This window comes from Alosa alosa, chromosome 3 (assembly GCF_017589495.1).
Source record: "Alosa alosa isolate M-15738 ecotype Scorff River chromosome 3, AALO_Geno_1.1, whole genome shotgun sequence".
Taxonomy (NCBI): domain Eukaryota; kingdom Metazoa; phylum Chordata; class Actinopteri; order Clupeiformes; family Clupeidae; genus Alosa; species Alosa alosa.
The window spans coordinates 36826431-36852546 of record NC_063191.1 but is presented as its reverse complement, the minus strand read 5'-3'; the positions used below and the strand labels follow the sequence as shown (position 1 = coordinate 36852546).

The following is a 26116-nucleotide window of genomic DNA, read 5'->3' as shown; positions in this document are numbered from 1 at the left end:
CCATAGACTGACTTCAATGTGCGGTTCTGTTGGATCTGTTTGTATGTAAAGAATTTGTGCTGTTTTGGTTGATCAACCTGAGCTAAACTAGTAATAATAGTAACAACTGGTAAGGACTAAGGGGATCCAGGGACTCAGCCATCACGATTGCACTGCAGAGAAAGGAAGTGAATTCAGTAGATCAGCGACTCCAAACGAGACTCTTTCTGGGAGAAAAAATGGCCTCCGTCTCTCTCTGAGGAGGAGCTCTTCGGTTTGCAGTGAAACACTCAGTCACAGTTTGTGTTAAGCCTAGCTATCTACCACAAGAGTGTTTAGTAGGCAAGATGCAGCGCCTGTTTGCCGTGTTTTTGCCTTGTTGAGATTCAGAAGAATCAGAAGAAACACAACTTCGCTGAACCACTAGACTGAGGTAAGACCATATATATATATATATATATATATATATATATATATAAATTATGTATGTAGAGTCAAAAAAAAGAGGTACAGTAAAGTCAGATTGAAATAGGGGCAGGAAAGGAAAGAAAGCTAGACAGAGGTCTGGGAAGGGAAGTACAGTAGATTGAAGATGTTTGGTTAATGATTATCTTCTTGGAGGTCAAAGTTACTGCAGGATGTCTAATAGAAGTATACATATATGAAAGACCTAATATACAGTAATTAATTAACTATGTCATAATCTTTCTGAGAACCAATGTACCACAGAAAACAAGGGTAGAATTGAAGGATTGATATTTGAGAGCATGCCACAGTGATCTGTCTGTTTCAGGAGCACAAAATGGCAGCTGGAGGCACAGAAAAAGGTAAGACATACTGACCATAACTTACAATTGTTGGTAGAACTCCAAATTTCTAATTGACACTCCCCAAAAACTTGAGTTGGCAGAACTCAAAAATCTTTGTAAAGTAAGGAAAACTCAAAAAACCAAATGTTGCCGAGAAAATCTGAGTTATGTCAACCTCTATTTTCTTTATAGGGAAGATGGCATTACAAAACAAGTTGAGATAGCATTTTTTTCTTTCTAGTTTACCATGTATTTCTGATTATTTGAATTATATTTATTTACAAATCTTATTTGGCAGAAAAAAGGCACTCTAACTGGGTGCCAACTACAACTTCAAAATAAAATCAACTCAATTTATAAAGATGAACTTTTCATCAGAAACTTCTGAAAGTGAGTTCAAGTAGCTCACAACAGACAGTTCACTACAGTTACAACTAGCAATTTTATTTTTCATTTATACAGTGTGTATCTCATCTTGGTGTGTGTGTGTGTGTGTGTGTTTGTGTTGAGAGAGAGAGAGAGAGAGATAGATAGAGTGTATGTTTGAGAAAGTCATTAACACAGCTCTCTGTTCGCCAACAGATTTTAAACTGGTCATCCCTGATGATATTGTGGAGTTTTCTCCTGGCCAGGATGTCACTCTGCGCTGTTACCTCTCTCCTGCAACCAGTGCTGTTGCCATGGAGATCAGGTGGTTCAAGAAAACAGAGTGTATTTACCTATATAAGAATGGTGACATAACAGTACGGGAGGGTTATGAGGGCAGAGTGAGTGTGGACACTCAGAAGCTGCAGAGAGGAGACGTGTCCCTGAGACTGAAAGAGGGCAGAAGAATGGATGAAGAAGTGTACACATGCCAGGTCATCAATGGAGGAAGAAGTGTACACATGCCAGGTCATCAATGGAGGGAGAGAAGAAGAAAGAGTCGGGCTGTGGGTTAGAGGTCAGTCTCCTGTTTCTCTGATATCAGCCCAACTGTGGGTTAGAGGTCAGTCTCCTGTTTCTCTGATATCAGCCCAACTGTGGGTTAGAGGTGAGTCTCCTGTTTCTCTGATATCAGCCCAACTGTGGGTTAGAGGTCAGTCTCCTGTTTCTCTGATATCAGCCCAACTGTGGGTTAGAGGTCAGTCTCCTGTTTCTCTGATATCAGTCTCCCCAACTGTGGGTTAGAGGTCAGTCTCCTGTTTCTCTGATATCAGCCCAACTGTGGGTTAGGAGGTCTGAGTCTCCTGTTTCTCTGATATCAGCCCAACTGTGGGTTAGAGGTTAGAGTCTCCTGTTTCTCTGATATCAGCCCAACTGTGGGTTAGAGGTGAGTCTCCTGTTTCTCTGATATCAGCCCAACTGTGGGTTAGAGGTAAGTCTCCTGTTTCTCTGATATCAGCCCAACTGTGGGTTAGAGGTCAGTCTCCTGTTTCTCTGATATCAGCCCAACTGTGGGTTAGAGGTCAGTCTCCTGTTTCTCTGATATCAGCCCAACTGTGGGTTAGAGGTGAGTCTCCTGTTTCTCTGATATCAGCCCAACTGTGGGTTAGAGGTGAGTCTCCTGTTTCTCTGATATCAGCCCAACTGTGGGTTAGAGGTAAGTCTCCTGTTTCTCTGATATCAGCCCAACTGTGGGTTAGAGGTAAGTCTCCTGTTTCTCTGATATCAGCCCAACTGTGGGTTAGAGGTAAGTCTCCTGTTTCTCTGATATCAGCCCAACTGTGGGTTAGAGGGTTTTCTGAGGTCAGCCCAACTGTGGGTTAGAGGTAAGTCTCCTGTTTCTCTGATATCAGCCCAACTGTGGGTTGGGTTAGAGGTGGGTTAGAGGTCCTCCTGTTTCTCTGAGCCCAACTGTGGGTTCAGTCTCCCTCTGATATCAGCCCAACTGTGGGTTAGAGGTAAGTCTCCTGTTTTTGATATAGAGGTAAGTCTCTGTTTCTCCCAACTGTGGGTTAGAGGTAAGTCTCCTGTTTCTCTGATATCAGCCCAACTGTGGGTTAGAGGTGAGTCTCCTGTTTCTCTGATATCAGCCCAACTGTGGGTTAGAGGTGAGTCTCCTGTTTCTCTGATATCAGCCCAACTGACAATGCACAACACACTTAAGGGACGTTCACACCAGCAACGATAACTAACTATACTGTAACGGTAAAAGAGACCACACTGACCAACGACAAGGAAAGTCTCTCCTTGTGTTGATGAATGTGAAGTCTGAAATGTGTTGGGATCTGATTGGCTGTCAGCTTTTTATCTTTCTCAAAATCCCTCTGAAAGTGATCTCCAACAATAGTTCTTTATGTCATTATCATTATATTGTCACGTGTGGAAGTTGTCATTCATATTAAGTAGAACCATAGATTTTTGACATATGAATGCAGAAATTGCAGGGCCATTCATATTTTGAGATGTTCACATAAAGTTTTGAAGACATATTGGACTAGCAGAAATATGTTGTGCATGTGTGAAAAACATTGTGTGCAGACATATGATTTACATGTTGAAATATGTTGTGCATGAGTGATATAATTTGCAAATGAAACCCTTCCTACTTTCCTGTGTGACGCTTTCCTGTGCAGCTCTGTATCTGTTTGAGGTGCTTATTGCTCTCTCTCCCTGCCAATCTAGAGTAAATTTGTGGTAGCGAAGGTGTATTCAACATGTAGTTTCATATAAAGATGATTACTGGCTCATAAACGTAATTGTATAATGACACAATGACACAGTACAGTTTTAAAAATGAATTAGAAGAGTATTTGTAGCTTGAGACAACTTTTTACTCATGTGTGTTTCAAGTAGTGTGTTACTACCCACCCTCAAAATCTATGTTTTAATGTTGATATCCTGTAGGCTGTGCAGTGAAAACAGAACAGCTGAAAGGGCTGATTTTAGGCGGTTATTCCTCCTGTAAGGGGCTCAGCAACCTGGGTACTGCTCTGCTCTGATGCTAGAGCGATATGGGCTTTGATAAATCGGTCGCTGGCTGTGGGCACTGTAGGTCTACTAATTGTCTGTCTGGCTGGCTAGTCAGTAAGCTATGTGCTAATAGTCTCTTCAGAGAGGCTGTGAAACAAGGACCAAAATGTATAATCTTGTACATGTATCTTCAGTTTCACAAGCTTGTAACTTCAGCATTGAACAGGAAAATAGAGGAAGAAAAATATGTTTTATATTATTATAATATTAAAATGTATTATTACACAGCTTTTCAGAGTGCAGCAGAAAGTTCTATTCACATGTTAGGGCCTTCCCAACATTCGGAGGTCTGTTACAACTATATAATGACCGCTGCAAAGTAGATAATGACCACTGCAAAGTAGATAATGACCGCTGCTGTCACTTGCAAAAGGTTTTGTGCTTTTGATACACGTCGTTCATATCTTTCTGCAAGTAGTCATTTCGCTTATTGCAATGGGGTTTCATTGTAAGTGAAATTCAGCAAGTAACACGTTGCTAGCAACACCTGAAACTGTCAAGTTCTATTTGTGTGGGGAACTATTTATTTTGGCAGCGGAAGCCACAAAACAGTAACAAAATAATTTTAAAAGATACATTGTGTGAAGTTATTTTTCTTGTTTTTGCGAGTAGCCGTACAATACGTGGGATAATGTATTTTCCGTAGCGGTCTGGGGTCCTGCATTGTAGTCCTGTCAGGACTTATTTTCCGATAATGACCGGTGGACATAATAGCTGTATAAAACTTATTTACAATATGTGCACATTTTATTTATGTTTAGATGCAGATATATGGCAGATGTATTAATGTAACGTGAAAACCATTCTAATCTGACTAATGATCTTGTCTCTGCTTTTTTTAGATCGCCGATTACGTAAGTACTAAAGTGGAGCTAATTTGTTTGGGTTTCTCTGGAGGGTTGGGGCGATGAGTTCCTGACAATCTGGAGTAGTGCACACACACACAGAAGACAGAACAACGACAACTTGATTGACAACTTGACAAAGTGATTACAAATACTTCACAACTTGTCTAGTAAAGTGACATCCCATGTAGACATAAGATATTCATGAAATATTTATAAAAACGGCAATGCTGCTTTGCAATTGATGGACTTTCATTTTGACAAGTCAACTTTTAATAGAAAAAAGACACAACGTTTCGATCTTACGATCTTCTTCAGGCATCTTAATGAATAGAAAAGCACTGCCTGTATAAAAGCACAAAATGGCCTGTACAGATAATTAGGACAAGTGATGTCAATCAGGTATATTAGGCTATTAAGCAATTGGCATGAGTACGCCCATTTGAGGGCAGGGCAACACCAACATTGGCATACAGAGTACACCTACAGGTGAAGTTGATAATAATAGATTCCCGCCTCTGAACACCAATAGACTAGGCATTACAATCAAAAACAAAGACAACAAATGTATACAAATGCAAAGTAAATACAAAGAAGACAAAAAGACTTACAAAAAAGGTTTTAGGTATAAATCTAGATTAAGGCGCTTAGGTGATAAGGTGTTGAGAGAAAAGATATAAAATGCTTCTCTTCTCAAAAGGATGTTATTAATGTCCCCTCCCCTTCTAGGGGCTTTTACATGTTCAATTCCAATATATCGCAGTGTGGATAGATTATGTTTCACAGAATTAAAATGTACAGCTACAGGATTTTTTATATCATTTGTGCGTATACTACTTCTGTGTTCAGAAATTAGAGTTTTCAGACAATGTGTTGTTTTGCCTATGTATGCCAATCCACAAGGACATTTAATCATGTAGATTACATTTGCTTTTATACGGGCAGTGCTTTTCTATTCATTAAGAATCCTGAAGAAGATCGTAAGATCGAAACGTTGTGTCTTTTTTCTATTAAAAGTTGAGTCGTTCAAAGGTAGTGTGCAAGTCTTTTTCACTTTTTCACATGTCTCATGAAACAGTCATGAATGCTTTATGTGCAGTTTATGACAGCTGCTATGAATGTGTTATGAACTCACCCGTCAAGTAAAGTGTTACCGTTAACTTAATTCATGGTGTGATTGATGATGCATTTTGTGTGACTTTGTCTCTATTGGGCCCCATTACTGATTTCTTCTCTGCTTCTGATTTCTTTAGTTCGGCAAATAGGTAAGTACCAGAAAGGAGTTGGTTTGTTTGGGATTTTTGAGTCATAAATAGTCATAGTCATCAAGCCTCTGAGTTTATTTGATACAAGTAGCATGGAATTGACTCTGATAAAGAAAGGGTGTCTTTTTCAAAAGATGAAATTACACATCCTAGAATCTAGGTGTTTATAATAACGGCCTTTTGAATATAATTTAAAGGAAAAATAATTGGCATAAGTACCATTATTATCCATTTATCTAAGATTTAAAATGATGTTTTCACTCTGGAACAAGTGAAATTGGTTTTGTTCCCATTTTCACTTCACTTACATTTTTGTCAGTTTTGTTTTTATTCTTTGAATAGTTTCTAATCTTGAAATTCCTGAAATCCTAATCCTAAATTGTTGCTTTTTGTTCATTTAGGCCTGGAATTTGGTAAGTACTAGAGGGAGTGAGAATGATAATATGGACACTTGTGAATTGTGCTTCAGATGTGTTCATGTCTGTCGACCTGCTTCACAAAAGCTCATCTCCCCACTCTGATATTACAGGTGTACCTGAGATACATGCTGAAGAGAGGAGGAAAATGGAGGAATCTGTCCAGTCTCTGGGTGAGTGTGAGTGTGAGTAAGTATAAGTGTATACATATAACCAAACTCCACTGTACAATAGAGACAGTAGGAGATAAGACTACATTAACTAAATTAAACTAAATACTAAATATACTATATAAATTAAATAAAACATTCCACAGTGTTCTTGAGGGTGATCAAGCATGAGACGCTTGCAGTGACAGGGCCGGGACTGGCCTGTAGTTCTGTGTGCATGGTGAGGTGCTCAAGAGAGTGAGTGTCATGGTGAAGGTGCAAAAAGTAGTCCAGTGATTGGTTGAGATCTGATGACTGGTGAATGAGGACTACAAATAATTGGTTGAGAGGACAACAGTTCATCACAGATTAAGCCCAGCTCCTGACAATACAGAAAACATGCTCATTGTGGGCACATTGAGGAATCTCAAGTACACTATAATGGGATGCAAATCAGCAGTGTTCCAGTTGTAGGACAACTAAACCACTTACCTACACAGTACTTTATTCAGTTTTTGTCATTTGGTTTAATTAATTAAACTATACTGCCAATGTCATGTATGGGCTTTGATGACTTTTAGTAGTGTTTTATTGCATAAACAGAATACTGTGGGTTTTTATTTATAGTCACTTACTGCCAGGCTGAATAACCCTTCATCTAAATAAGACAAAATATAAAACACTATTATTTAGTTATGCAAATGGACTATACACTGTACTTATAACAGATAATGACATGGTCTTCTCATAAAATAGTCAACAGCACAAAACTAAAATATAACAATATGTCTCTTCCCAGTTTCCCCTGCTTTGCAGACTGAGTTCATGGAGGAATCCACACAACCAGGGAAGAGGGACAAGGAGGCAAAGGAGATGCAGATTAAAGATGGAGAGATGAAGAAGCTAGAGGATGAGATGGTAAAGACAACACAGGAACTGGAGGGGATGAAGGAAAAGATGGAGAAGATGAAAGAACTAGAAGAGGAGAAGAACAAAGACATAGAGAAGAAAACAGAACAACTGGAGGAGAAGATAAAAGAGGGAGAGAAGATGACCCAGAAACTAGAGGAGGGAAATAAACTCCTCCAGCAAAAAGAGACAGAACTAATGGACATGACTAAACGAGAGATGGAGAGAGAGGGACTACTGGAGAAGATGACCAGAGAGGTGGAGACCAATAAAAGACAACTGGAGTCACTGGAAATGGAACTGCAGGAAAGGAACAGACAACTACAGGACCTGAGAACCCAACTGCAGGAGAAGGAGAAGGAGCTGGAGGAGAAAAACCAACAGCAGGAGAGTGAAAAACAGCAGGAAGGACTTGACCGACATCAAGAAGGTGAGGATCAGATAAGACCGTCATTTTAATTGTGTATACCCACAGATTGTATTGGATCTCACCTTTTATTTCATCACTGCCATTTCTCTTAATATTCCATAGCAGAAAGAGTGTAAGACATAAATGAGATGTGGGTGCGTGAGGTTGGGTGCTTTAAGTTAGGCTAGTTAAATACACTTTATTGGGAAAAGTGGTTCCTCACCCTCAAACACCAAGGTTGTTTTCAGACTTGAGATTGAATGAAAAGTGAACCTGTTTTTCTCTTTTCTGTAACACCATAGGGGAATGTAATACATGTTTTGTCTGTGGTGTAAGAGCAACTAGAGTGGTAGTGAGATATTTTCTTAGATTTTCTTTCCTTGGTACACTTGGATGTACGTGGAAGTAAGTGCATTAACTTCTGTGAACAGACCACGGAGTCCATTATCCCACTTATTCCACTGTTGCCACTTGCGTTGTGTTCATTTCCTGTTACAATTTAAACGTTTTAATCGCTAAAACTGTCTTGTTTGTAGAACTAATTTCTTCCGACACATATCAACTAATTTCTCAACTTGCAGGACAAACTGCCGTTACTAGTTCTAAATGGATGGTTGCTACGGCCAAAGGCCAGTCGTTAGTTCTATCTCTCCCGTTGTCAAGCGGCGTATCCCAAGATTCCGATGAACTTTAGCTTTGAAACATCGCTTTTACTTAGCCTGCTGTCATCCATCTAGCTAAAAGCCACCTCCGTCATATGCTACAATGTTGCAATGTTCTGAACGTCTGCATTTTACAGCTCGGATGCAACGTGACAGTTCATTTAAACTTCACAACGAGTTTGGCGAATTAATATACAGCACAAGTGTGATACGGCCAAAAAATGGATCTACTTCATAGGTGTGCAGATAACATACGGTTAATGGTCGTTCTAAATTACGTAGGACAATGGAAAATTCAACCAAGCAGTGGAATAATAACTCACAATCCAGTTTGGGGAAAAATACCTTATACGTTAAATACCTTATGCTGTATATATAAACATACATTTCTAATCCAGACATTTTGTGTGTTGGGCTCTCAGATCCTAGTCCTCCTCTCAGGAGAAAGAGAAGAAAAAGCATTAACAGGCCTCCATCCTGTAAGTCAACAGCTCTCAGCTCAGCTATATAGTGTAGTTTGATTGTTAAAATGTAATTGTCTGTGTCGGTGTCTGACTGTACTTTGTTTGCAGTGGCAGAGAACTGTCCTGATCCAGAACCTCTACAGTCTTCTGCTGGGTCTGAGTTGAGACTGGTGCTGATCGGGGGGAGTGCAGCTGGGCAGAAGGCAGCAGCAAACACCATCCTGGGTACACACACATCCACAGAGACCCAGCACAGTGAGTGCAGATGGGGGGAGGTGGCTGGGAGATGGGTGACCTTGGTGGAGACTGCAGACTGGTTCTGCAGTGGACTCTCTGAGAAGGACATGAGACAGGATGTGAAGCTTTGTGTTCAACTGTCTGCTCCGGGACCTCATGCTTTCCTCCTGGTGATTCCAGAGGAGCTGTCTGAAAGGGCAGCGAGAGAAATGCTAGAGAAAATGGAGGATATTTTTGGGGAGGGCTGTTGGAGACACACACTGATCCTCTTCACCAATACTAAGGGGTTGAGAGAGAGGGGTATGGAGGAGTTGCTCCAGAAAGGGAGCCGGGAGCTTCAGCAGCTGGTAGAGAAATGTGGGAACAGGTATCACCTTCTCAATGTCAAAGACAGGCCTGATTACATAAGCATTGCACAACTGCTAGAAAAGATAGAGGAGATGTCAAGAAACAAAGTGAGATTCTACAGCAGTGAGATCTACCAGGAGGCAGAGAGACATAGAGAGGAGGAGATGTCAAGAGCTCTGCTTGACAGAAGTGGCATGGAATTCCTGAAAAAGATGGAGGAAGAGATCAAGCAAAAAGAAATATCAAAATTGCACGAGAAAATAGAAGAACTAGAGAGGAAGATGAACGCAGAGAGAGATGAGCAAAAGAAACGAGAGATGGAGAGAAATTTGGAAAGGATACGAGAGGAGAGAGATAAAGAGAGGAAAGAGATGGAAGAGAGACATAGAGACGAGATATGGGAGATGAGAGAGAACTATGAGAGCAAGACCAGGGCTGACTCAGAGAGAAACCTCATAAAGGTCATCCTGGCTGAACAACAGAGAAAGATGGAGGCAGAGTTGAATAGGCAGAAAGAGGAAAATAAAAGAAAGACAGAGTGGACAGAGAGAAAGGAAAGAGAGACAGAAACACTGAAACAGAATGTTCAGCGTCTACAGGCCACTTTGGCAGGGGAGAGAGAGAGACAGAGACAGCACCTCATTCAGTATCCTCTTCTTGTAGCCGTGGGAATGGTGATGTCATACAGTATGCAAAGGTTAGGTAGATGACCAATTCATTAGTATTGCTGGAGGATATTTGTGTTTTAAATGCTCCATGTGTTTGTCTGTTTAGACTTTTATTGTTTATTCTGTATTATGTTGTAAATTAATTGCAATCACTTCTCAGTCTGTGTGAAGCTCAAGCCTCTGTGAAAGAGAAATATTTGTGAAGAACTAAATGAAACTGATTTGATCCTCTCACACTAAATATGTTTAAAGTAAAATGTCTATGCAGTAAAATGTACTGCTGCTCAGTAAATGCTGTTGGAATTTATTGACAGTAGATCATGACTTTACTGAGCAGAAAATGTTTGTAAAAAAACATCAACATTCTACACACCACATACCAGTTCCCTGTACATGGACTAAACCTAGTCTAGGTCTGAAAAGTTCTCTATCTTGGAGTAGCCTAGGCTTAATCCAGGACACTGACCCAACATGAGATGAGCTGAAGCTAAACATCCTGTAATTTCCTCATCCGAATATTCTATTAAAACATTATATCTGTGGTCGTGATCATGCTGCATCTGCAGTTTACATCAACATATTAACTAGTTTCCTATACACTGTCAGTAGTTGCATTTTGCATTTATATTTTGGTTTAGTATAATTGATCATGAAATTCCATCATTGACCTCATCCTAAGACATGGCTATCTTTGGTATGCCATTGCTGTACAGTGTTAGAAGCCAGAATGCTGCTTGCCATTCTGTAAGAGGAAGAGCCACAACAGGAGGAAAGTGACAGACATCTAAATCCAGAACTGATCAAAATAGCTAAAATGAGAGCCGAAGTTTTAACTTTTCACCACGTTATTAGGACCAGGCACTAACATTTGAGTGAGGAGAGAATTAGCCTCGGGACACTTGAAGAGACATGAAGGATGATCTCTTCATCTGATTTGTATGTCTGAAGAAACTTACAGGGAGGCTACACCAGGCGCATTTTAGAAGACTGGTCTATTTTTTGTAACGGACGCGCCGCTATCACGTCTGGTGTAGCTACTTTCATTGATTATAGTGGCAGCTAATTGTTGCAGCAGACGCAACGCCAACAGAATGCTTCAGTATCGTGCCTGGTGTAGCTTAGTCCTTAGGGCCCTATCTGTCTGACTGTGGGCAATGTGCAGGGCACAATGCAACTTTCTTTGCTTGTTTGTGGCCTAGGCAGTTATAATTATCCCACCAGGTGCGCACATTGTCTGAATAGCAAATGTATTTGCACCCATGGCCGTGTCAGTGAAAAAATTAGGTGTGGTCAGGCACATGATCACAAATTGCTATTTTGATGCCACTCTGATTGATGAGTATATGTATTTATTCTTTCAATGTATAACATTGTATATAAACACATACAAGCTGAATTTTGAGTGTGCCAAATGGTGAAGATATATTAAACACAATGTTATATCTAGTTAATTACATTGGTATACTGCATATATCAATAATAGGGTTTTATATGGTGTAATCCAAAACTATGTATACATAATTTCATCAATAAAACCTGAATGTAACAAAACCATGGTTATACATGTACATGCACCTTTATTAGATAGAATTTCACTGAGATTGTAGTGCCTCCTTGGGTATTATAATGAGTAAAACCTATACCTAAATTGCATTTAACTCATTGAATGCCAAGCTGTTTTCGGAAGCTTTGTCCTATAGTGCCAGCAATCTAGACCATTGTTGATGATTTTTGTACAGCCACAGCATATTCTGTGTTATAGCTATGAACACATACAATGGCTCGTTTAAAAGGTGACACTTTAAGCTCTCGGTGGGTGCAAACCGTGTATTTCTACACGCCTCTGTTCCTGAGAAATCCCAAGCTAAACAGTGGCTAGTTTTCATCAAAATCGCTGTTTTTTTCTAGAAATGGAGATATAACGTCTTTCATGAAATATGAAGTGTTGCCTGAAGTGATCATAGACAGTAAAGGACGTGATCAGCGAGACCTGGCGAGACTGCCACCTAGTGATAGACCCACGAAAATGGCCTGGTTTTGAGCTGACGTGCATGAGTCACTGATTCGACCCAAAGCGGCAACCGAGTTATGATAAAATGTCCAGATCCAGATTGTGCGTTTTCATGAGTTTTCGATCGTCATATATTTCATTTCCATTCATCACAGAGTTCCCAAAATCACATACAAGGTGTGTTAGAGTGTCTAGTTTCGTAATTTAAAAAAAAAAGCTAAAAACGTAATATTACGTTTTTGGCACTCAACGCATGGGAAGGAAAAACGTAATATTACGTTTTTGGCACTCAATGAGTTAATATATAATACACTCTCATGACCGTAGTTACCCCTGTTACCCCTCATGACCTCTGACCTTAGTTACCAATGTATGCCAACTAATGTAGATGCATGTTATAGAGCAGAGTATTTTCTGCAGAAGTGTACATGACTTATATTTGTGCTATTTTTAATGCTAGCTAAAGGCCCTGAAACCAGCGGGAATTCCCTCAGTCTGTAAGTATAGCAGTCATTATTACTGCTGTAATTGTAGTTTTACTGCCATCTACTGTTAAAATTGTGTGGAGGGGAAACAGTTTTGGTTTGTCATCATATATACACACTGAGATGATGAAGTGAGGAACTAAAATGCCATGAACTCTAATGCCACTTCCAATCCTCTGCTGTCTGAGGAATGAGATGGATTTTCTGTCGGTTTCCTCAATCTTCTCTCTGGACTCTCTAGTCCTCTTTCAAATCTCTCCATCCCTCAAAATGTGCTTTGTGGTCCACAAATGCCTGATACATATTGAAAATGGCCAAACAAAATAATAAAACTCTCCCATTTAAAGTCTCCATGGTCCGTATTTTAAAGGTAAATGTCAGCACTGCAGAAAGGTTGCTATATGAAATATGCAATATCTCCCTATGGAGGTGTGAAGTGCCATGTAGGCCTACTACACAGAGCCACATCATAGGCCTAAGCAGCGGCTCTAACCACTGCCATACCAGCATGCTGAAAAACATGTCGCAACACAATAGTGTGTCTTTCTTTCTGATGTCATATGAACAGTGAGTCATTGTTACAGCACTGTATGATAGCTTTATCTCAATCAAAATCTCCAACTACCACACAATCACCATCAACCACCATGTGACCAACACCAGTTTGAAAGGAGACTTGGTATATCATAGCATTTTGATTGAGATTGACCAGATGAACCCCTTCTTGATGCAGTGGACCGAAATGTATATGTAATCCATGATGTAATTTCACCTATAAGATATAAACCACACACTTTGAAGCATCTGTATCTACGGTAACACCATTAGGTGCAGGGACTGAATATCACTGACTGTCAGATGGAGACATGATGCCTCATGACTACTTTGTTAGACCAATACAAACCACTGAACACATTTTAAAATATTTACTCTTCCTGACTAATGCTGGCCTTACGCCAAATGGCTTTTATGTGATTATTAATGTCAGAAAAAAATCCCAAGAATTTTGCTAAAGTTGTTGTGGCATTATCTGGATCATTTAGGTGGTCTTAAAGTCAATCTGTTTCTTTTGTTGGCGTTCCTATTTAGTCAACTGCTTAATATATAATATAATATATATCATAATATAATATTAGCGCATTTCATACACAGAGGTCATAGCCTGGGAAAAACACAGACGTACTTCCGGTCTGGTTTCAACCGGGCTACAGAGGTCATTCAATGTGCTTTACATAAACAAAAGCATCATTCATTCACTTTCTCCTAGCCAAACATGTGACCCACAGTCACATTGCCTACACCTCCCATTCATTCACCTCCCATTCAATTAGTCTACTACGAACCCAATAGAAAGTGCATGCACTTCTTAAAAACCTCTCACCTCCTTGCTACTTTCAGTAAGCTGACTTCGACTTCTCCACCACCAACCCACTGCCACCAGTTAGTCCCTGTCTCAAGCATATGCGCTCCTCGCCCCAGCCTCACTATCAGCAGGATCTGATATCCCCCCCATTTCTTGCTGGTTTACGCACTGGGGCCTTCGCCAAAGACTGTTTAAATATTCAGCTGTTATTTATCTCACATATATTGTTTCTGATATCCTATTCAGGATTAAAATCTCTTCATTATATTTTGTCTCCTGGGTCTTTTTGGTAGAACTGTGATTAATGACACTCTGAAACTACTGACACACCTGTCTTCAGGAATGAGGTTAATCATTGAATGACATGAAGACTTTATATGCTTTATATGGTCTATGGTCAGAGTCTACTTTCTATGGTCTGAGTTTAATGTGCGGTTTTGTTTGATCTGTGTGTAGCTTATGTGAAGAATATGCACTTTTTTGGTTGATCAACCTGAGCTGAACTAATAATAACGGTAGGAGCTGCTAAGGACTAAGAGAAAAGGACTGATCCAGAGACTCAGCCATCAGAATTCCTGCACTACACAGAGAGAAGGCATTCAGTAGATCAGCCATTCCAGATGAGGAATTGTTTCTGGGAGACATAATGGTCTCTGTATCTCTCTGAATAGTTTTCCGGTTTGCAATGCAACACTCCGTCAGTTTGTGTAAAGCCTAGTTGTCTACAATAAGACAGCAAGATACAGCACCTGTTAGCTGTTTGCCTTGTTGATTCTCAAAAGAAGAAGAAAGAGAAACACAACTTCACAGTACAAGTACTATCAGGTAAGACCTACTAAAGCAGGTATCACTGGACAGCTGAACAGGTTTCACTTTGTGAATAGCAGGAATTCATTATAAGATAATAGTCACGGTATTATCAATCTATTCACCTTATATGCATATCCCTCAATTCAACACAATAAAAACACACACAGGGTTATATTACAGGACTAAAGTAACATATTCCTTCTTTATCGCAGTAGCCTATATATATATATATATATATACAGTATATACAGTATATATACATCATGCCATTTTATATTATCTTTAAAAACGCACAATTAGTTCTGTGTAGAGTCAAAAATAACAGGTGCGGTGACAAAGAATAGGGATGAGAAAGAAAGCTAGAAAGAGATGCGGAAGGTAGCTTGAAGATGTTGAGTTAATGATTAGCTTCAGAGCTAATGGTAAAGGAAGGTAGCTTGAAGATGTTGAGTTAATGATTAGCTTCAGAGCTAATGGAGGTAAAGGTCACTGCAGTATGTTTTATAGCATTAGCATAAAACTATGAGACCTGATAAACACTCATTAATTTACTCTGAATCTTTCCAAGTACATGTACCATAGAAGACAGGAATACAAAGAAGTAGGTATTGGACAACTCACTGGAGATTGATGTTTGAGAGCCTGACACAGTAATCTGTCTCTGCTTCAGGAGCAAAACATGGCTGCTGGAGGCACAGACAAAGGTAAGAGATAGCCTAGCCTACTTCCGGTATATCTCATGCCGTGTGTGTGTGTGGGGATATGTATGCATGAGAACTAGTGCTGTCAAACGATTAAAATGTTTCATCACGATTAATCGCTGAATTCCTATAGTTAATCACGATTAATCACATATTTTATCCTATGATTAAAATTCTATTATTTTGCATTTCTGAACTTTCCAGGAGTCCATATTAACAATAAAGCAATTATGGTTTATCTTGATTGGGATTCAAATGAAAGCAAAGCAAGTTACTTTATTAACTGAACTTTAAGACGTAGGTCTATTTGATTATTTCAAATCAAATTTCAAAAGATGTGCAGCAGACCTGAGGCAACACAATATATTCTTCAGAAATATAGCTGATATAAACTGAAATAAATGCTACTGCAGAAGTGCAAACCATAGGAACATGGTCACATTAATCCCATAAACACACAGATAACTCTTACACCAACCTTATTTTGTGCCTTTTATTCACGTTTGTTTCAAGATTTAGTAATATAAGCCCTTTTCGCTCTCCACTTTGATGCAAAATAGGTTTCCATTATATCAGTTTCCATTATATCAGTTTCCATTATATCTTTCCCCTAAAAGGGGGCGTGTAAAAAAGTGGGCCATTCCATTGGTCAGTGCGTATTGTTTAGTTTCCGGTCTAGCTAGATCTGGTGTGGTGTTGTAGTTGTTCTAACGTTAGGCCTACTAGTTGTTGCAACAGTATGTGAAAAAACTACAAAGTTTGTTACACCAAAATGAAAGTTAATCTCGCGATAAAAAAATGTACGCTGTTAAAATAGGTTTACGTTAACGCCGTTAATAATGCGTTTAACTGACAGCACTAATGAGAACATAACACAAACAACTCTCTTGATCTTCTGTTCGCCAACAGATTTTAAACTGGTCATCCCTGATGATATTGTGGAGTTTTCTCCTGGCCAGGATGTCACTCTGCGCTGTTACCTCTCTCCTGCAACCAGTGCTGTTGCCATGGAGATCAGGTGGTTCAAGAAAACAGAGTGTATTTACCTATATAAGAATGGTGACATAACAGTACGGGAGGGTTATGAGGGCAGAGTGAGTGTGGACACTCAGAAGCTGCAGAGAGGAGACGTGTCCCTGAGACTGAAAGAGGGCAGAAGAATGGAGGAAGAAGTGTACACATGCCAGGTCATCAATGGATGAAGAAGTGTACACATGCCAGGTCATCAATGGAGGGAGAGAAGTGGGTTAGAGGTCAGTCTCCTGCTGTGGGTTAGAGGTCAGTCTCCTGTTTCTCTGATATCAGCCCAACTGTGGGTTAGAGGTCAGTCTCCTGTTTCTCTGATATCAGCCCAACTGTGGGTTAGAGGTAAGTCTCCTGTTTCTCTGATATCAGCCCAACTGTGGGTTAGAGGTCAGTCTCCTGTTTCTCTGATATCAGCCCAACTGTGGGTTAGAGGTCAGTCTCCTGTTTCTCTGATATGCCCAACTGTGGGTTTTCTCTGATATCAGCCCAACTGTGGGTTAGAGGTCAGTCTCCTGTTTCTCTGATATCAGCCCAACTGTGGGTTAGAGGTCAGTCTCCTGTTTCTCTGATATCAGCCCAACTGTGGGTTAGAGGTCAGTCTCCTGTTTCTCTGATATCAGCCCAACTGTGGGTTAGAGAGTCTCTCCTGTTTCTCTGATATCAGCCCAACCTGTTTCTCTGATATCAGCCCAACTGTGGGTTAGAGGTCAGTCTCCTGTTTTCTGATATCTGATATCAGCCCAACTGTGGGTTAGAGGTCAGTCTCCTGTTTTTCTCTGTGATATCAGCCCAACTGTGGGTTAGAGGTCAGTCTCCTGTTTCTCTGATATCAGCCCAACTGTGGGTTAGAGGTCAGTCTCCTGTTTCTCTGATATCAGCCCAACTGTGGGTTAGAGGTCAGTCTCCTGTTTCTCTGATATCAGCCCAACTGTGGGTTAGAGGTAAGTCTCCTGTTTCTCTGATATCAGCCCAACTGTGGGTTAGAGGTGAGTCTCCTGTTTCTCTGATATCAGCCCAACTGTGGGTTAGAGGTGAGTCTCCTGTTTCTCTGATATCAGCCCAACTGTGGGTTAGAGGTCAGTCTCCTGTTTCTCTGATATCAGCCCAACTGTGGGTTAGAGGTGAGTCTCCTGTTTCTCTGATATCAGCCCAACTGTGGGTTAGAGGTCAGTCTCCTGTTTCTCTGATATCAGCCCAGCTGTGGGTTAGAGGTGAGTCTCCTGTTTCTCTGATATCAGCCCAACTGTGGGTTAGAGGTAAGTCTCCTGTTTCTCTGATATCAAGCACTATACCAATTGTCTGCCTGGCTAGTTGGTAAGCAATGTGTTGTGCTGACTGGCTTTTCAGAAAGGCTGTATAAAAGGGCCAAAATTTGTACTCGTAACTTGAGTCTTGTACAGTATCTTCTGTGTCGCAAGCGTCTAACTTCATTATTGCACATGATAGTAGGAAGGGAGGAAATGTGTATGGATTTGCAAATCATATTAGCAAAACATTTTACCACAAAAACTGTACCACACATTTTGTTTACAATTTAAATCATATGTCTGAGCAGTGTTCAAGCTTAAGTTTAGGAGAAGTTATATGTCAGATATTTTGATGTAGTGTGTATATAATGTGAAAATTATTCTAACCTGACTAATGATCCTGTCTTGGCTTTTTTTTTTAGATCGGCGTTTATGTAAGTATACAGTGGAACTGACTTGAATGAAGTCTTTCTTTGGACACACAGACACACACACACACACACACACACACACACACACACACACACACAGGGAAATGAAAGAGACGGTATGATTAGTACTTATATTGTATATCTTCATGTAATTAAGTGAAGTGAACTGTATTTCTACTGATTTTTTCTGTGCTTTTTTTTTAGGTCGGTCAGTGGGTAAGTACCAGCATGTGTTACTGATAGTATGCAGTTGATTCTGTAAAAGAAATTGTGTATTTTTTGAAAAATGAAATCACACATTCTAGATTAAATACACACACAAATGCACAAAAAGGTTAAAAAGACACAAAATCAAGTAATCTTCTTGCTAGAGTGCTTTCCCACATTTTTTGTCTTTCACCAAGCCAGCCACATACTTGAGATTCAAAATGCATACTGCACACACACACACACACACACACACACACACTCGGGGATTAAAAATATTATTATTTTAGGGTGAGGATATTTGCACCCCTTGTACAAGCAGTGTATTTTAATGTGCAGTTATAAGTCAATGTTATTCATACCCCGTTGCACACAGCAATGTGTTCTATTATTACCCCATCTGGTACAAATATCAATGTCAAAATATCAAACGTATTGTGAGTTGTAAGTGGTTCTCTTTTCTAAAACGAAATGCGTCACAATGTTTGGGCCCACTCACCGCATTGCAGCAGAAAAAAAAAAAAAAAACGAGCAACGTGTTTTTGTTGTTCCGTTAATAGCTCAGCGATGTGGCCTATGCTATTCGTACCAGAGATGCAAATATACACTCTGAATAAGGTATGCTGTTTTCATTACTGTTTAATTAGAATTGGATGCTATTCGTATCCTGGTGTATATAGTAATGTGTGCTATTTACACCATGGTGCGTGAACTAGTAAATTGTTGCAATCAAAACTTCCGTTGGAGAACTGATTTCTTCTTCAAATTGTGGGCCTTCTCTGCAGAGACGTTGGGACAAATATGCACTTACACTTCTACTTTTCTCTGCCAAAATGCTTTACAAGGGAATCAAACCCCGGTCTCACACATATGAAACCATGATACTAACCACTGAACTATCTACTTCCACGCCCAGATGAGAGTTTGCAGGCACGCTTATAGTAGGCCTGAGCGTCATAATCACAAAATTTCTGTTAACTAACAAAATGACGGTTGTATGTCACTGAACAAAGATTATGAAAATAAAACACAACTTAATTTTAAGAGATATTAGTACTGAAACCTTTCAGAATTCTTCACTTTCTGCTGATGAAAAAACAAATGTCCACCATGTTTTTTGTCCACGTGCATGTTTTTGTTGTTACAGTACGTCACAGGGTGTGAATAGGTCAGCTGTGGGGTGCAAATAGACACTCCCAATTCTTTTCATATCAGGGGTTCAAATAGACACTCCCAATTCTTTTCATTTTGGTTTGTCCTAAGCAGAAACTTTATTTTTACATTCCCGTTCCCGTGTTCCAAAGTCTCTTCTCTAAACCTTTTAGCCTTGGCACAGTAGCGTACAGTATACTTTTTTCACCCCTAAAATTCCTTAAAAATTATATATGACCAGGAACTAAGTCTCATAGTACATACACACACACACAAACACACACACACACACGGCTGTATAATCAGTATTTCTGCTTGCAATGTGTGATTGAAGATCATCTTAGTGTGAGTTTTTCTTCATTGGTCCTCATTAATGATTTAATCTTTGCTTATGGTTCCTTTAGGTCTGCATTTTGGTAAGTACTAGAGAGAGAGAGAGAGAGAGAGAGAGAGAGAGAGACAGAAAGAGAGAGTGCTTGCATGTGTGCATGCATGATACTGTGACTTGTACTTCAGATATGTTTATGTCTGCTGATCTCCTGTTTCAAAAAAGCTCATCTCTTTTCTCTGATATTACAGGTAAAACTGAGATACGTGCTGAAGAGAGGAGAGAAATGGAGGAATCTTTCCAGTCTCTGGGTGAGTGTGAGAGTCGATTGATGGGGTTGGGTGAATGCTGAGAGAGAGGATGGAGGATAGTTTGGATGTGTTTCTAGAAAGGGTAGTTGTTAGCTAACCTGTCACAACCTTTAGAGTATAGAGCTATATTTGTCTCAATAATATTTGTATATGCACAACCAAAAATTTCATTTGTGAAATGTGATTCTGCATTTGTGGATCACCAGCACACGCATTCTTCGCAGTTATGTGTTTTTGAGACGTTCTTCGCATAAAAGTCGCACAAATCCACACGTGAAAAAATCATATTTGTAACTTGTAAATTCAGTTTCACAATTGTAGTTGTGTATTTGTAAATTAAATGGCATTTGTAAAACTGAAAATTGCCTTTGTGATATCTAATTTTGCATTGAAGAACGTCTCAAAAACACGTAACTTTGGAAAGCGAAGAATGCGTGTGCTGGTGATCCACAAATGCAGAATCACATTTCACAAATGGAACTTTCAAATGGCATTTTATTTACAAATGCACATCTATATTTGTAAAAATCAATATATGAGTTACAAATATTTTTTTTATTTGTAGGTATCAAAACACACATGCAAATCAAGAAATATTTGTGGATCCCCCTCTGTGTTATACAAATATTATTGAGACAAATTTAGCTCTATATTGGAGTTAGTGCTGTCATTCATACCTGAAGACCCTACACTGGGAATTTCACTTATCATAACGTTTTAAAGTTACATTCCTCGATCTTAAGTGCAGGGGTGGAACGACAGAGGTTGCCATGCTGGGTCCACAACATCCACTCATTCACGCCTGCGCGTAAGCAGAGGATGCAATTAAGAAAAATTGGAACAAAACAGAAATATTTTCTTCCACTAATTATAAGTTGGTTGTTCATTCTCAATCATTTCTATATATGATGTAGCTCTATAGATGCTCTAGCAAATGTGCAGTATCAATTTATAGCCTGCCCTGTGGACAATGGTTTGAACTATGGAACTTGCTATTTTCGACCAAACAACACAACTTTCTAGACATAGGTGGTACAGTACATCCGTCGTTGTTTCTGTGAAAGTTATGTCTTATCAGTCGGTGGTTTAGCAACAACGCAGAACTTTTCTAGAAATGCACCCCACATGACTGATGAATGAGGAGCAGAGATGATTGGTTGAGATCTGATGACTGATTAATGAGGAGCAGAGACGATTAGTTTTGATCAGAGGACTGATGAATGAGGAGCAGAGATGATATGTTGAGAGGAAAGCAATCTAATAGAGTAAACCCATCTTAAGACTATACAGACAGGTGGACTGAGATAGATGCAGATAAAGTGATTTGTCCAAGTTGTAAAACTAACCAAATAAACCACTTAGTTGTATGCAATTTTATTTAGCATTTGGTCAAATTAAACTTTAATAACTATACTGCCAATGTATTTTACTGCAGAGACGAAATATTATGGGTTTAATTGTAGCCACTCTCAGGCTGAATAACATACTGTAATCTATGTGAAGAGCTCTTCTATTGCAGTGTGTGTGTGTGTGTGTGTGTGTGTGTGCAGGGCCAGAGTGGGGCCACTTTTCAGCCCGGGAGTTTCAGGCCCACCTTTTTCCATAGTGGTGGAAATTGGATAAATAAAGCAACATTTCAGCTCTTACTATCCTGTAGTTTTTATTAGTACCATGGTTCAACAAATGTGTAAAGGTTATATAATAATTCACTTCAACTGAGAAGTTAACAAAAAATATTCCACTATTCCACAAGTTAACAAAAACAGAAAGAAAGAAAGACAGAAAGAAAGAAAGCCTTTGAAATGTAGCCCATCCCACGCTTCCACAAAGAGGCATATTGAACTAATGTTTAGGCTACATGTTTTTTGCGTGGGTAGGCTATATTGTTGTTTGGTGATTTAGCCTACTCCTTTACTACACCCTCTTCTAAGCAAACAAGGCATATAAGTTCATCATGTAGCATAAATATTTTGCTCTTTCTTGCATTAAATAACTTATCCTCTCTATTTGTCCCTGTAGTCATGGCCTCCTCATCAATAATTTCGGGCTCATCATTTTCAGTGGTCGACTGGTTGATCTGCTCCTCAGAAGCTACAATTTTTACTGCACAGGCTTACACAGATCAAACTTCAGTTTTGTTATTAATATTTGCATACTGCAAAGTCTATGAATCGGATACAAAAGGCTAATATTTTAAGTAATTTAATATGTTACTTGCAAATAGCTTGACAACGCTACAAACGTCCAATATCTCTCTTTACCAGTTGTCACTTTTGTCTAGAAGCTTGGCACATTTAGCAGCATCTACCTGGCCGTTTCAGTCCCTCAGTCCCTCCTGGCCTCTTTCTACCATCCATCTTTCCTGACGCTTATGGCTACTGAAGGGCCGGCCCGGCTATCCGTATCTGAGAAAACTTTTTTGGAAAAGACGGGCTTTATGGACCCAACCAACTCTTTTTGGGAGGGGAGAACTCCCTCACACGGTAGGCTACAACCCATGCAGAGGCACCGGTGCCATGCACAGAATGCGGAACGTGTATAGTCTGCTTTAAGAGAAGTTAGACTAACGTGACAAATGTCAATATTTTTTTCCTCGACCGGCCCAAAAGTGAAGCGGCCCACCAGGAATTCTCCTGATTCTCCCGATTACCCACCCCGGGCCTGTGTGTGTGTGTGTGTGTGTGTGTGTGTGTGCTTTTCTACTACACCACTGTGTACTAAGTACAAAATAAGGCAGAAATAATATATATATTTATTAGCTGCAAATTGCAAATGGACTGTACACTGTATTTTTACCAGATAACAAAATGGTCTTCTCATTAATAGTCAATACTACACAATTAAAAGTATCACAATATGCCTCTTCCCAGTTTCCCCTGCATTTGAGATTGAGTTCATGGAGGAACTTAAACAACAAGATGACAACAAGCAGGCAAAGGAGATGCAGATTAAAGATGGCAACCTCAAGGAGAAGGTAACACTTTTGGAAGAGAGCAAAGAGAGACTCATGGAGATGGAGAAGCTAGGGGAGAAGACCAAAGAGATGGAGAAGATGACAGAACAATTAGAGCAGAAGAACAAAGTTATAGAGAAGATATTAGAACAACTGGAGGAGAAGATAAAACAGGTGGAGAAGATGACCCAGAAACTAGAGGAGGGAAATAAACTCCTCCAGCAAAAAGAGACAGAACTAATGGACATGACTAAACGAGAGATGGAGAGAGAGGGACTACTGGAGAAGATGACCAGAGAGGTGGAGACCAATAAAAGACAACTGGAGTCACTGGAAATGGAACTGCAGGAAAGGAACAGACAACTACAGGACCTGAGAACCCAACTGCAGGAGAAGGAGAAGGAGCTGGAGGAGAAAAACCAACAGCAGGAAGTAGAGGAAAGACATGGAGAAGGTGAGGATCAGATAAGACCATTTTAATTTTGCATCCCGAGAAAATTTTAACATTATAGCTGAGGAGACCTAGATGTGATCTCACTGTTGGTTTTATATCAAATTTAATATCAATTTCCTAAAATTCCATAGCAGAACTAGTGTAGATAGTGTAGAGCAACTACATAGAAAGGTAGTTAAATGACAACTCAGTTTTCTTACAGTGATTTCATTGCTATAATTTATATACAGCTCTGGAAAAATTAATGAGTGGTTCCAATGAATTTGCAGTGGTCTCAAAATTAAGAGACCACTGCAAATTTGAAAATGACTGTCAACTCGTTCGAATGTCACTCAGCAACCATATGAAGACAACAGAAAAATGTCCAGTGGCCTTTTTTTCCAGAGCTGTATATAGCAGGGGTCTCCAAATACTTTCCCCTAATGGCCAAATGATGCCATGCATGCCAAGCCAATGGGCCAAAGCATCCAGGAATAAAATCTAGAAAATAATCATCCTAACACACACAAAATGTATGTAATGAAACACATTTTTATTTACTCTAAATGAGACCACACATGAGCAAAATTATGACTTCGATACCTGCCCAAAATATATTGATACTGATACTGAAATGATAGTATAGGACAAAAATAGTTTGTTTGGTTGCAGTAGATTCTACATTAAATTCTGCAATTTACCACATTGCTTGAGCCAAATAAAATTGTATAATTTACCTTGTTAAACTCTGATGGCAAATTTGTCATGCAGAGAGGTGCACACACACATACTGAACATTGACACAAGTGATAGGAAAATAGACAAAAAGACCACCTTAAACACAGTTTGCTTGGAGTGATATGATTGTTAGTTCATTGTCTATATAGTGTGTATTGTGTTTGGGAGAAAGTAATCATCTGTGACTGAACTATGACTGCGTTTGCAGTGGCAGAGAACTGTCCTGATCCAGAATCTCCACAGCCTCCTGCTGGGTCTGAGTTGAGACTGGTGCTGATCGGGGGGAGTGCAGCTGGGCAGAAGGCAGCAGCAAACACCATCCTGGGCACATCCACACTCACAGAGACCCAGCACAGTGAGTGCAGATGGGGGGAGGTGGCTGGGAGATGGGTGACCCTGGTGGAGACTGCAGACTTGTTCTGCAGTGGACTCTCTGAGAAGGACATGAGACAGGATGTGAAGCTTTGTGTTCAACTGTCTGCTCCGGGACCTCATGCTTTCCTCCTGGTGATTCCAGAGGAGCTGTCTGAAAGGGCAGCGAGAGAAATGCTAGAGAAAATGGAGGATATTTTTGGGGAGGGCTGTTGGAGACACACACTGCTCCTCTTCACCAATACTAAGGGGTTGAGAGAGAGGGGTATGGAGGAGTTGCTCCAGAAAGGGAGCCGGGAGCTTCAGCAGCTGGTAGAGAAATGTGGGAACAGGTATCACCTTCTCAATGTCAAAGACAGGCCTGATTACATTAGCATTGCACAACTGCTAGAAAAGATAGAGGAGATGTCAAGAAACAAAGTGAGATTCTACAGCATTGACACCTACCAGGAGCCCGAGAGCCTCAGAGAGGAGGAGATGTCAAGAGCTCAGCTTGATAAAAGTGGCCAGGAATTCCTGAAAAAGATGGAGGAAGAGATCAAGCAAAAGTATATTGAAAAATTGCACAAGAAAATACAAGAACTGGAGAGCAAAATAGGCATAGAGAACGATGAGAAAAAGAAACAAGAGATGGAAGGAATTTTGAAAATGATACGAGAGGAGAGAGATAGGGAGAGGAAGGAGATGGAAGAGAAACACAGAGACGAGATATGGGAGATGAGAGAGAACTATGAGAGCAAGACCAGGGCTGACTCAGAGAGAAACCTCATAAAGGTCATCCTGGCTGAACAACAGAGAAAGATGGAGGCAGAGTTGAATAGGCAGAAAGAGGAAAATAAAAGAAAGACAGAGAGGAAGGAAAAAGAGATGGAAACACTGAAACAGAGTGTTCAGAATCTACAGGCCACTTTGGCAGAGCAGAGAGAGAAACAGAGACAGGGGACGTTTGTTCAGTACGCTCTTCTTGGAGTCGTCGTGTGTATGATAATTTATGCAACAGGTAGTTTAAAAATTCACTAAGAGACAGGGGACGTATGTTCAGTACGCTCTTCTTGGAGTCGTCGTGTGTATGATGATTTATGCAACAGGTAGTTTAAAAATTCACTAAGAGACAGGGGACGTATGTTCAGTACGCTCTTCTTGGAGTCGTCGGTGTATGATGATTTATGCAACAGGTAGTTTAAAAATTCACTAAGAGACAGGGGCGTTTGTTCAGCACGCTCTTCTTGGAGTCGTCGTGTGTATGATGATTTATGCAACAGGTAGTTTAAAAATTCACTAAGAGACAGGGGACGTTTGTTCAGTACGCTCTTCTTGGAGTCGTTGTGTGTATGATGATTTATGCAACAGGTAGTTTAAAAATTCACTAAGAGACAGGGACGATGTTCAGCACGCTCTTCTTGGAGTCGTCGTGTGTATGATGATTTATGCAA

The 26116-nt window shown here is 40.0% G+C and overlaps 1 protein-coding gene and 1 long non-coding RNA gene across 14 annotated transcripts; both read left to right on the top strand.

The window, feature by feature from the left end:
* LOC125291965 (trichohyalin-like) lies at positions 1-25828 on the top strand. Of its 13 annotated transcripts, XM_048239012.1 has the most exons (11): positions 1-412; positions 773-806; positions 1371-1648; positions 1683-1731; positions 4586-4597; positions 5842-5853; positions 6255-6266; positions 6383-6442; positions 7218-7757; positions 8821-8877; positions 8971-11666. In XM_048239012.1, exons 2-11 carry the CDS (start codon positions 782-784, stop codon positions 10155-10157), a joined length of 2232 nt encoding a protein of 743 aa, XP_048094969.1. In that variant the 5' UTR covers positions 1-412; positions 773-781; the 3' UTR covers positions 10158-11666. The 13 variants fall into 13 exon arrangements, 6 of the variants coding, with proteins under 6 accessions (XP_048094969.1, XP_048094972.1, XP_048094970.1 ...); XM_048239015.1 differs by lacking the exons at positions 4586-4597; positions 5842-5853; positions 6255-6266; ... (2 more) ...; positions 8821-8877; positions 8971-11666 and adding exons at positions 18181-18192; positions 18394-18405; positions 19953-19964; ... (1 more) ...; positions 23058-23594; positions 24520-25828; XM_048239013.1 differs by lacking the exon at positions 4586-4597.
* Positions 14403-16686, top strand: LOC125291992. Its single transcript, XR_007193114.1, has 3 exons — positions 14403-14799; positions 15455-15488; positions 16395-16686. It is a non-coding gene; the product is annotated as an uncharacterized LOC125291992 (long non-coding RNA).
* Positions 25829-26116: the final 288 nt, after the last annotated feature.

What these genes read in the sequence shown, in the direction of transcription:
- LOC125291965 (XM_048239012.1), top strand. Translation starts at nt 782, where the DNA reads ATGGCAGCTGGAGGCACAGAAAAAG. An exon ending in AGCTGGAGGCACAGAAAAAG is followed by an intron (nt 807 to 1,370) that starts GTAAGACATACT and finishes GTTCGCCAACAG; the next exon opens with ATTTTAAACTGGTCATCCCT. An exon ending in ACTTGACCGACATCAAGAAG is followed by an intron (nt 7,758 to 8,820) that starts GTGAGGATCAGA and finishes TTGGGCTCTCAG; the next exon opens with ATCCTAGTCCTCCTCTCAGG.